Source organism: Drosophila nasuta, chromosome 2R, assembly GCF_023558535.2.
Source record: "Drosophila nasuta strain 15112-1781.00 chromosome 2R, ASM2355853v1, whole genome shotgun sequence".
NCBI classification, from domain to species: domain Eukaryota; kingdom Metazoa; phylum Arthropoda; class Insecta; order Diptera; family Drosophilidae; genus Drosophila; species Drosophila nasuta.
The window spans coordinates 13,320,639-13,333,787 of NC_083456.1; the positions used below are offsets into that span (position 1 = coordinate 13,320,639).

Consider the following 13,149-nt stretch of genomic DNA (forward strand, 5'->3'; position numbering starts at 1 on the left):
TACACACAGGCTATATTTGACATAATAGTATATCTTTTGACATATTTGACATAATAGTATATCTTTTGTCAAATATAGCCTTTGGTATATTTTAGTACTTTATACTTTTGTGGCATTTTAAGGTTTAGCCTCATATATAGAATATTATATTTAAAATATTACCGTAGAGTACAAAGTATAAGATACTAACGATGCTTCAGCAACTATATTAAAGATTCCCTTAAATAATTAAATATTTAATCGCTAATCCAAAGTGTTGAAAACAATTAGTATTGTTTAGAAAAGTACTTCTTATATGTATCCGTGTTTATTAAGTAGAAATTAATTATTGTAGAACTTCAAAGATTGAATGAGTGTGATGTGTGAAGTTGATATGAATACAGTTGTGAATGCCTGCCATATGAATACACTCAACTCTTGTCAAACTGAGTGGTTTGTGTGTTGTCTTTATGATCGCATTGTGTGTTGGCCGTCATGCAGAGGAGTCCAGTTGCAGCTGCCTGACTCCCTGACTGCCAGCCTGGTTCATAAGTAGCCTGGCCATTGTCAGCCATGATCAGACCAGGCTAACAACAACAACAACAAGAAACTATAGATTGTAACGTCGAGGGGTAACAAAAGCGCATAGTTAAGCATAATTTAATAGATACGCGGCCAAGTTTTGCAGTCTCTTTATGGTTGACACTATTGTCTAGGCCAAGTTTGTATGTGGCTGTCATAAAGTGATGAATGCATTATTATTATTATTATTGTTATTGTTGTTGCTGTTGCTGTTGCTGCTGCCGCTTGCTTTGCTAGTTGTTGTGTTCGCGTTGTTGTTGCGCATACTTTGTTAGGTCTTTGTTGAAAAGCGTTAATTGAGTGTTGCGAATGTGCAACGGCAATTGAAATTGTTTATGACTTGCAGTTGGTTCGCTTGGTTGTTGTGCGCGGTTCAACAATGTGATGCAATTGCCAGAGACGCGGAGACGTAAGTCTTTTGGCTGTGCTAATGGAATAGCGGCATTAGCCACAAGTAGATACATCTGTATACGATTACACTCCTTTGTGGATTTATGCACTTGGCTAATCAGCGGCGACATCTAAACAGAAATCCTGCACAAAAGGATCTTTGAGCACTCGACAATACACACTCTGAACTGAGCACTAATTAGAGAGACGAGAGCACTCGTGTTAGTTACATGTTTTATTAATAATTCACATTAGGATGCGCGCCACTTGAAGTCTCAACTGGCGCTACCGGGCAGCCACTTGAAGGCGTCTCCCAATGAGAAAATTCAATTCAATTTTCAGTTTTCAATTCTGTGTACAAGTATTTAGTGCATTTTAATTGCCGTAATTAGCGAGAGCGAGAGCGATATGCCTCCGAAAGACATTCAAGTGCATTCTGAAGCGCCGCCGCCGGCTGCTGCCAGTTGCAAGTTGCCGGTTGCCAGTTGCAAGATGCTCCAAAGATGGCTGCCTCCGAAAAGGCGGAAGCAATTGCTGTGGCAGTCATAAAGATTGCCTATAAATTAACACCAAACCGATTAATGAAAAGTACAATACACATGTTCTTCTTCTTCGAATCAGTTGTAATATTGGCACATTAAAAACAATTAAGCTGCCTTTGACTTTTGATGGACAGTTGCTGATGCGATCCAGGTTTCCATTTGTATTGTTTACGAGACGGAAATTTAAATGCTGACTAAGTAGCATTTGAATTCAGCAATAAAACTAATTGTTAACAGTTTGTTGGCTTAATTAATTCATTGAATACAGTTGTTCGGGCACTTAACTAACTGCTTCTACTGGATCTTGGCAATCAATTATATTCTCGGCAGATAAACTAATCGCTTGAGATGTTCGACGTGTTTATTTAGTTTAAAGCTTGACTTTAATGTATGTAAAACTTTGGTTAAATAATTAGTTTACAACCGGATGGAAGTTACATATAAACAGCTTGAGCTATTTAACAAGATGCTGGCTGATTTAATGAGGGGAAAAGTAATAATAATATAAACTTTAGCTGCACTTGACGACAGCAAATTGCAAAGCATTAAAATAAGAATTTATGCATTTGTTTTGAATTCATATATAAATAAGAATTAAATCTGATTTTAGCAATCATTTTAAACATTTTATAAACTTAATTTTAGTTTTAGTTAATCGATTTTTCAAAAGAAGATTTCATGCATATTTTTAAATAGGAATTCAATCTGATTCTAGCAATCTTCTTCCACATTTGATAGACTTGACTTTAACGTTAGTTTAAAGAATTCCCACTGCCCACAAAAGCAATTTATTCACACTTGCATTGCCAAATAAAAACAGAAGAAAAAAAACTAAAATAAAATTGAATGTCATGTCAACTCGTAGACATGTCAGTAAAATGATAAACACCAGAATAACAAAAAATACCCAAAAATAAAAACGTCGAAAAGCCGAACCCAAGTTAAGTGCCACTTGGGGTAACCCTTATGCAGTTTTTTTTTGGGTTTATTTTATTTTTTGGCTAGTTGGCCCCTCTGGCATTTACGTTTAACACTTTAATTGTGATTACAAGCTGCAATCAAACAGCGAACAAAGAGAGAGAGTGTTGTTCGTAGTATTGAAATCGAGTTAAGAATTAAAGAACCTGCCTTTAAAAATATACATATGTGTGTAGAAGGCTGATGGACTAACTGACTGACTGACATTGGCACTCGAAGCCGGCGGCAATTTGCTTCCATTTCCACTCAATGGCTGTGACTTTGGCTTATGTTTATGCATGTTTAAGCAGAGGCAACAACACCAGCAACAGCAACAAGAATAATAATAATACTCGTAATAACAACAAGCGCGTCATGTCGCTGGCTTTATTAAATTACTTGTCAAAAAAGTGCACACTCACACACACACACACACGCGAATCGTGCCAGGTTGAGCTGGCTTTAACTGTCCAGGTCCGACTAACTTGAAGCGGGTTTGGGGCCCGAGTTCGACTTCGACTCTCGTCTCTTGGCTGCAAAAGGCGTCGCAAACATGAAACAGCCCGACGACGACGATGACGACGCCTGCACATAAGCTCATAAGCATATGGGCATAGGCAGAGCATGAATGTGAATATGAATGAGTGAATGTGAGTGTTGTGAGTCTGGCCAAAAGGGGTATACATATCGTAAGTATGTGCCGCCTTTCGTTGGCATAACGAGACTTGTCACAACAATTGCGCATGAAAGTCAGCAGAAACAAAAAAAACAGAAATGAACAACAACAACAAAAAAAATCAATTATTGCGAATGCTACTTTGAGTTATACGCAACACGTATACGCGCCGTTGGCAGCGCTTGACTCCCTCAAATTAGTCAGCCGCCCTGGCACCCGCTCTGCTGGGATTAATTAATCTTGTCAACGACTGCAAGTCATTTACCAACCCAGCAGCAACAACAGCAACAACGACTGCAGCAGCAGCAACAGCAACGACGACGACGACGACGACAGTGCATCAAATAGTCAAATTAATTTTCTTCACACTTTAATAAACGATTATACAAACACATACTAGATGCCCTTCGCCTCCCCCATAAAATGCTGCTACTGCTACTGCTGTGGGCTGTGATGAAGGTGTTAAATGTTTTGTTGACATTGGCAACAGCAGCAGCAACTACAGCAGCAGCAACAACATCTCTTCGCCCCTTTTGTGCGTTGACTTTTGATGTGTCGAGCATTTCGGGGAAGCAACATTTTTCACAGCTTCCAGAGATTTTAGCGTGAAGTTTGTCATTGTAGTTGTTCTTCTTGTTGTTGTTGCTTGTTGCTTGTTCTATTGCGGTGGTTGTTTTTGGGGTGTTTTCTTGGTTTGTTTGTTGTTGTTGCTGCTGCGTGTTGCTTGTAAACAACTTGTGCGCTTTTCCAAATCACTGCATTTCTTTTCAATTTTCGGCTTTTGATTACTCGAAATTGTTAGAAATTTGTTATGCTTTTATTAAGGCATTTGTCAGAGATGCAGAGAAGCCAAATTTTGTATAAGTTTAGTAAGAAGGGAGAAACAGGAAAAAGGCTGGAAATAATAATTAAGCGACGTCAAATGTGGTAAATGATGTAGGAGTATTATGATGATGACCATGATGATTGAGAAGGTGTTTAAGGAAGTAGAAAATAGCTAAAATATACTTTAGAAGTGATGCCTTATTTTTGGGAAGTGAAAGTTAAATTTGCTTTCTTATGAGTATTAGTTTATTTAATAGAGAATATGTAGTAAATTCATATTTAAATTTCAAAATTTGACAATTGCAAATATCACAATTTTATTATTCAATAAATTTGGATTTGAGAATTCCATATTGTTCTGATCATTATTAATATTAAAATATCTTTAAATTTTTAATTGGAATTGAATATCTATCTTATATAGATTACACGTATTGGTTTTTAAAGGATGTACATTTTTTCTTTATTTGAATTGCAGAATTTCAAATAACACACACTTCTTTCTTTTAATTGACGAGTTGTTTGTTTGTGAAATATTATACTCTGAAAATCATTATTTGTATGACTAATCACAAATTAAAAGTATTTCCTTTTATTCTTAATACCTACCTATGTTATTTTTCAAAGAGAAACTTACACCAAACTATTTTTGAATTGCGGAAGTTATGTAAACTATTTTAATTTGAAAACCTATTAAGAAATGCTTTGTCGTATGACTGTGTATTGAAATATTGAAAGAACTTCTTTAAATGCTATCAATGGCTTTATCTTTAGTGCTCTGCTCCACATTTCTTCCACATTATTCATAAAACTATTCCACATTTAAAGTAAATTATTGCATGTAAGCGAGCTCATCATCATCATCGTCATCAACATCATCGACATTAGCGATTCGTTTTGCCTGCATCAAATGGAGCACATGTCGAGTCCCAAAGCCGAACTAATTGCGGCTGCTTAGCATCAAATTTTGCATTACAATGCGCATTCATCTTGCCATCAAATGATTCCCCCTCTTTTTGGACATAGCTGCTGATCAGAACTGAAGTGTCGACATCGTTTTACCGGGGACAAACATGAAGTGAGTTCATCAACTTGGCGCACCTGCCAGCGCATCGAATGGGCCACCAGAGAGAGAGAGAGAGTGAGTGAGAGAGAGAGAGAGAGCGAGAATACAGAGCGCACACACCTTGTTCAGGGACTGGGACACTTCACTTCCTTTTGGAGCAGACGCTGCCCGCAGCCCGCTGCAACCAGCAGCTCCTTGCTTTGCTGAGCCGAAGCCGTAGCTGTGAATAATTTCCCCATCCGCAGCGTTCCTCCGCTCCCGCTCCCGTTCCCGTTCTCTTTGTCAGTCAGTCAGTTGAGTTGAGTTGAGTCGCTGCGCTTGCTCGTTTGTTCGGCATCGTTGCTAATGATTTGAATGCTTTAATTTATGCTGGCTTTTCAACATTTATCATCAAAGGCTCGAGAACTCAATGGACACCAGAGACAGCAGACAGCTAACTATACACACCTTGCACCGGACATCATAGATCAGGCGTACATAAATATAAAGCGATGCTGTGCCTTCCCACGATTATTTTTTAATTTTCGCAATCTGTAAAGGCGGTACACACTATCTCACTATCCTTAAATCAATTGCTTTAAATTTAAATATCGCAGTATTTATAACTTGTTGTTATGTTGCCTGTATTCAAATATGGAAAGTTGGCTGTATTTTTGTGTTGACGAAGGGAAAGTCTATACTTAAGTCTTTCTATGCATATCAATATATTGTATTGTCAGATTTTTTGACAATTTTGATAGTTTTAATATGTATATAAATATATATACATATATTTTTTATAAACTTCAGTCACTAGAGTTCTTTATAAAATATGTTTATTATAGTATATCAAGATAAATGAATGATGAATGTTGAACAAACTACAAAAATCTTGAAATGTTTTGCAAGTAAAATATATTTCCTCTTATTGTTTCTGTTGTTTAGTATTAGTATTATCAGTATTATTTTCTATATCTATTACTATATTTGTAATTTAGATCTTTATTTAACTAACACGTCTTTGTCTATTTTAATGCAGTATATTATAATATCTTTATCTCCTTACATTTATATAATACTTCACTATAATGAACTCCCTAAATTTTTGCTGTTCCTTGCCGATGTCTATTTTATCCTCAGATCAGATATTTTCTTATTTGCCAATATACAATTACAACATCAGTAATTGCAACAAAATGTATCCATTCCCATTTCCATTTCCCTTTCACTGTAAGCTATTAGCTTTGCTCTACCCACAACTACTATATATCTGTATTTGTATCTTTAACTCTATCTATCTATCTGCATCTGTATCTGCACTCGTATCTATAGCAACATCTACGCTTTTATCCACAGCTCGCGGTACCTGTTTTCTTAGCTCGTCTCATGCATAATGCATGGGGAGGTTAATTGCCCACACACTTGGTTCGGGGAAACTAGTTTCCACACCACACCAAAGGCGCCAAGGCGAAGTGACCCATATAACAATGCGCAGCGATAACGAGCGCCGAGCGTCGAACGCTGAGCGCTAAGCGCCAAAGTCGAAATGCATTTCCCAGACTGTTTTTCCAGGGCAATCTCAAGTCTTGCCAATTGCCACAATTGCTGCAGCAGTTGGCAGTTGGCAGTAGTTGTGTCTGGGGCAGGCTGGGGCTGTCTCTGAACGCATCAATCTCCATGCGTGGCATGGTGTGGCATGCAGTGTGGTTTGGCATGGTCAGTTGCAGTTGCAGTTGCAATTGCGTTGCATGGTCGCGGCAGCAGGGCGATTGCTCAATGGCCTGCGGGGTCACAACCAACACACACACACACACACACATGCAGCGAGTGCTTTGGGGCATGCAGAAAATGCGTTTTTAAATGGCATTTTATGCGTGGCGCGGGCTTTTGATGTTGCCTCGGACAACACTCGCGCATACTTGCCATTGCCACATGCCGAAAATTCAACGCCGGGCTCCAAAAGTGTTGCGACTCCTTGCTTGGTTGGTGGTGATTAATGTTTGGCATAAACGCGAATGCGTTTTTAAGAACTTTGACAAGGTCCTGACTTGCTTTGGCCGCCCATATGTCTGGCTCTGTCTTGGCCTCTACCTCTCTCTCTGTCTCTTTTTCTGTCTCTGCTGCGAGTCATTTGTTTGAGCTTCCTCTTTTGTGCTTGACGCGGCAACAGTTGGTCCTCGATGGGCCTCCTGGGCCTCCCATATGGTTCAAATGATAAAGTTATTACCCAAATTCTTCCTCTCGGCATTTCTGATTCTCATTCGCAAACTCTCTCTCTTTCTCTTTCTTTCTCTCTCTTTTGCTGTCTTTTTGTGCAACTGTCGATGCTTGATTTTCGCTTGTCTTTATAGTCTTTATATGACCGGCTTGCCGGCTTTGATCTTGACGCTTGCCCCCCTCTTGCTGCTCTTGCTGCTCTCTCTCAGTCTCTGAAAGAAAAATGCAACTTGAGCTCAATTAGTGCTCATCAAAAGCGTGCAGGTAACACCTTCAGTGCGTTGCTTTTGCACACCTTTTATACACCTCAATGTGTGACTGTGTGTGTGTGTGTGTGTGTGTGTGTGTGTGTGTGTGTGTGTGTGTGTGTGTGTGTGTGTGTGCGTGTATTGGCCTTTTAGCAAGCGTCATTTGTTGCCGCTGATGTTGTTGTTACATTCCTCGAGACGTAGCATGCAATTTTCTTAAAGGGTCTCTCACTCTGAGTTGGACCACCCGAGTGTGTGTATGGCAACCAACGAGAGGAAGGGAAGCAGCAGGAGAAGGAGAAGCCGGAGGTGCGAGGCAGAGTGAAAGCAAAATCGCCTAAAAATCTGTGTGCAACTGGCAATTTTTGCTAGCATTTTGTTTGAATATTTTGTACTTGCATAAAATACTTTAATGGGCAACAATAAATGCAAATGGTTTATGGCAAGGCGACACGCAAGCCACACACCATATTTCTATGGCTATTTTACAATAATTTTTAATAAAATATTTTTTTTTTGTGTGTGTGTGTGTGAGGCGAAACCGTTAATTAGCGAATTTATGTGAGCGCCAGCTTGTCAACTTGTTTTTGGGCCTCCATCCAAAACAAAAAAAATACAGAAAACTGCTTCAAGGCATTTTGTATTTGCGTTTTTCATGGCAAGCCAGACACAACACACAAGACACACACACACCCCTTCTCTTTATGATAGCAGCCCCTCCCTCTAGAAGTATCTCTTAGAATGTGACTTTTTGCGCCTCAAGTCATTCGCTTAATTTTTATTGAGTCAATCGCAAACGATTCGCGCTTTATACTTAGTAATTTTTATAGTAGCCGCAACGATTTGTTTTTCAACATTTTATTATTGTTGTTGTTGCTGCTGTTGTTGTCTTTTGCCGTTTTAATGTCATTAACCAAATTGTTGTTGTTGAAACTTTGCGCTTTGCTATTAATCATTTGAAATGGATTTTTTTCGCTTCTGCTGCTGCTGTTGTTGAGTGTGCTTTTTATTGGATTTTCTTTTTGTTTGCTTGATTTATGTTGTTTTTTTTTTTTTTTGGAAATTTCACAGCGCGTTGATTTCTGCTCGCTTACGAGTATTTATGATTATTCAATGAATGATTGTCTATGTGGTGCCTCGTGACGTGTTTTGCCTTTCCTGGTAACGATTTAAAATGAATGAAATTGCAAACCATGAGGCCAAGTGCGCACTTCACTCGTAATTTGTTTATAATTTGAACTGTGTTCAATTTCAATTGCACGGAATTGCAACGTTATTGAATTGAATCGATTGTTTTAATAAAAATCTGAATGGTTATTAATATTTTTAAGATATATTTGTATATTTGTGCCTTTTATAAATTATTCTCATTTGGCATTCGCTAACTGCTTATTATTTGTTAAACCCATTTTAAGTACACACAATTTCTATAATAAATACAAGCATAACCCATTATCAGGTCTCGAGTTGCGCATTGTTGAAGCCAACTAATAATAAACAGAAATTATAAACCAAATTGCCACTAATATGCCAGATATATATCTGGCTAATACCACAGTCGATGTCAGCTATATTATATATACGTATGTATACGACATCGAGTAGGGACGTTCGATAATCAGAACACGCCATTTTGAATGTCCCTAGCACATGTATCTAGATACTTGCGTGTATCTGTATCTCATGTCAATAACAACTCTTTGCGCTTACGTGTGCCACTGAAAGCGATTCGCCTGTCGATATATGTTATATATGTACATATATAGGAAATAATATACTACAAATATAATAGATAAAATAGAGGCATGCAAAGCTGATGACGTGACTGAAAATTGCATTCTAACGATGTTGGTTAAAATCCAGTTTACATGGTCGTTAGCTCGGCCACATTTCCATTTCCACCAACACTAACACTATAACAGCCATTTCCCTTTCCATTAACTGTTTCATTTCCACTTCCATTTTAGCTATTGTAATTATGCATATTTATGCTACATAGCTTATATGATTTTTTGGCACCCTCTTGAGCTCAACATATTAAGTATACGTCTAGTTGAACTAATTTGTTTTGACTGCTCGTCGCCCGCTGCCCGCTTCCAGTTGCCCGCATGTTTATACTGTTATCTGTCAAATCAACTGTCAACTCAAAGTGCCATCACACAGATCTGCCTTTGTTGTTGTTGCTAATGTTGTTGCAGTTCGTTTGGCGTTCGTTGTTCGTTCGTTGTTTGTTGTTGTTTGTTGTGCGTTTTGTGGTTCACGCTTCGGTGGGCCAAAGTCTTTGGCTGCCATTGCGGCTGCCTTTTGTCAAGTGGGAAAAGTTTTCAGTGCGAGTAATTAAATTGTAATTAGGGCTGCATCCGTTGCCTCCTCAACTCTTCAGTTGCTCAGTTGTTCAGCTCTTCGCTTCTTCATTGTTGGCTCTCATTGTGCCGCGTAGTGCGTTCAATAATTTAACTGTCTGTGCCAATTGTCTTGGGCGTTTTATCAAAGCAGCGACAACGACAACAACAACGACAACGGCAACGACAACGCAGTTGCAGCCCGTGCCCATGTCCCATCGACAGACAGTTTTTCTCCATTTTCCATTATTAAGTATTATTATACCCTGTAGAAGTACTTATAAATAACTGTGAATGCTTGAGTGTCTCATAAAGTATCGCAAAGGAAGTCTGCTTTGGCCCTTAGCGTAACAGTTAGTATAATAAATCAGCTTGTAGTTTATGCAAAGGAATTATCCAATTAAAAAGTCTAGTTTTTTATAAGGAAGCTGCTATTATCATATATCAGTTTTATTAGACGATTTACTGTTTATGAAATTCTTTTAAACTGCCTAATTATTTAGTGCGGTATATGCTGATTATTTAGTTTTGTTAAACTACATTCTTCCGTAATTTAATTAAAGTAAATTTGCACCAATAAAAATATGAATACATATGTTATTATAGAAATCTGAAACTTGACGAAATATTGCTCATAAGTTTCGACTTCTACAATTAAGACTAACATTTATTTTAAGCTTGAATTATTGTTCATAAAAATGTTCTAATTTCTTTTAGGGTTAAATGAAGAGCTATATTTGTAATTACTTTAATTGAGGTGTTTGGTTAACGTAAATTTCAATGATAATTTCATAAATTCAAATAAAAATCTTTAAGTCAATTAAAAGTCACATATAACTTGGGACTTTTACAATTCTAGATTTTGTTTTGAGTGTAATTTATTACTCATTAAAATTAAGCTATGTGCATTAGATTTAAAACAAGGATTCTATATTTTTTACAGATAGAAATAAGGCATTCTAAAAATAAGAATAAAATTCAAAAGTTCGAGAAATTTTCCATCTTAAAAAAATTTTATAACATACTAATTTTAGTTATGGATTGAGAATTTTATTGTGCTACAGGGAGTTTTCATGTCGATCAATTAAACTACAATTCTGATTGTCTGCCAAACTTCCTGTTAGTATACGAGTTCATAATTCACTTATTTTATTTATTTATTAAATAACTTTTTGTGTTTGAGTCATATTTCTAGTGACTTTATTTATATGGATTGTTAACAGGGCATTTACTAGTCCATCAATTAACTCTCAGTTCTACTTCCCTCTCATTTATTTGACAAACTTGCCGCTCGAAGTTGACGAGCCTTAACGACAGTTTCATTGTTCAAATCGCTACAACTTTTCAGCCATTTTCATTGTATAGTAATTATTATGTGTGTGCGCAGAAGAATGAATTCGCTCTCTATCTAGTTTATTGCTGGCTCCCTCAGCAATGAGGGTTATTAAGCTGTAAGTAAGCATGCTGTTGTCACACATATATATACTTATAGTTTGCCTGATTGTCTGATAGACTCCTCCTAATTACCAGCAGCCCTTCCAGACGGAAGTGGGCAAAGATCCGACAGAGAAGTTGAGAATGGCTGCGGCGTCGAGGGCTTTTGATCAAGTTCTAATTAAGAAAAGAGGAGCAGAAAGTGCAACGTGGTTGCTGCTGCAACCGGATGATGCCTTGGGAAAGAAATCATATTGTGGCGCTTAAATATCCAGCTACAGATCATAATCGTAATCACAATCATCAGCATAATCATATTTGGCTGCCCAGTAGCTGTTGCACAAGCAAACTGATTAGATGGCAATCCAGAGCAGCAGCAACCAGACAGACAGTCAGACAGACAGACAGACAATCGGACTGTGTGGCAGATGCAACGATTTGTTGCAGTACGTGCTGCGCGTAAATTCAATTTCAGTAGCTGCTCACACGAAATACAATTGCGAGATGAGTTGATGGATTGCTCGACTGGATGGGGAATGGGTCTGAAGCTTAACGAGAAATCAACGCCGCTAAGCAAATTATGCCGAACGATACGCATGCGCCAGAGCCATCAGCGAGATCAGCTCGCTGATCAGCGTAGATTGGGAAAGCAGAGGAGGTAAAAAAAATAAAAATAAAAAATAAAAGCAGAAACAGAGAGGCAGAGACTGAGACTGAGAGGCAATCAAAGTGGAGACCGAAACCGTGTCTGGTAATGGCTAAAATTGATTTAGCCACCTCGGGCTGCCTGACCTTACTACTGTTTTTACGCTTTAAGCAGAATCTCATCAAGACGTAATGACAACAATTGATCAATCCAGCGTTGGAGCCACAGTTAATGGTTACGCTGTTGCTGCTGCTGCTTCAGCTTCTGCTTTATGATATTCATTAAGAAATGCTTGAATGAGCCAGATTGGCCAATATCCAATGAGTTTATATTAAAATGTAATTTACTTGCGGTTGCTTTCTTGCCACTTACCCTGCTCCTCATCAAAGTTTTTGGTGGATAGCTGAAAGAGTGCATCGAGTGGCGTGTCTGCTCCCGCTCCCGCACCCGATGCAGCTCCCGCAGATGGCTTCTCACTTGACGTCTGCTTGGATTTATCCTCCTGCTGAGGCGTGCAACAATCGGTGCTGCCATTGCTGCTGCTCGAGCGCTGCGAACAACGCTCCGAGCTGCCATCTTCCGAGGGAATGGGTATTATGGCGGGATCCATGCTCATCTGGCGCAGGAGCTGCGCCTGGAAGTGCTCTTGCAGCTGCCGCTGATAGTCCCAGGCCAGACGCTGCTCATAGCTGTGCAGCAAGGCGGGCGGCAGAAACGGATGGAGTCCAGGATGCAACAGAGGCGCTGCAGTTGCTCCAATTGTGGTCAGAGCTGGCGCCGTTGCCGTCGGCGGCGCCGCTGGTGGCGGTTGTAGACGGTCATGGGGCGCAGGTGTGGCTGCCTTGCGCTCATCCGCTTGCCCCAAGATGTCGGCTATGGAGAAGCTCTTGATGCGTTCGCCTGCGCCAGCCAGGCTGCACTTTTTTCCCGCTCTGAATTGTGACCGGACTGCGTAGCAAACGCAAGCGTTTGATATTTAGTGGCCTCATGGCCATCGGAGGCGGGCTGGGCGAGCCCACGGAGATCTCGGAGACGGCCGGACTGCTGCAGCTGCGTGAGGCAAGCATGGCCACGGGACTTGGTGTGCGTTGTGGCATCGCCAAAGTATTTTCAAGTTCAATTACCAATGTTCTAAGTTGACTACTTTCAATTCTGTTCGCACATTTTTCAACATTCACTGAAATTTCGTTTCGTTTGAGTAGCTGACCAAAAAACGCGTCGGCAAAAACGCGAGCTGCGGCAACGAGCAGCAACAGCAATAGCGAC

The 13,149-nt window shown here is 39.3% G+C and overlaps 1 protein-coding gene across 1 annotated transcript in view; it reads right to left on the bottom strand.

Moving 5' to 3' along the window:
* The window catches only part of LOC132786884 (hematopoietically-expressed homeobox protein hhex), a gene marked incomplete at its 5' end in the record, with an annotated part of 28,083 nt that extends 15,236 nt beyond the window's left edge, over positions 1 to 12,847 (bottom strand). Inside the window, one exon of the mRNA XM_060793594.1 lies at positions 12,256 to 12,847. Within this exon, the coding sequence (XP_060649577.1) occupies positions 12,256 to 12,847 (592 nt within the window). The remainder of the gene's footprint in view (positions 1 to 12,255) is intronic.
* Between the last annotated feature and the right edge of the window lie 302 nt (positions 12,848 to 13,149).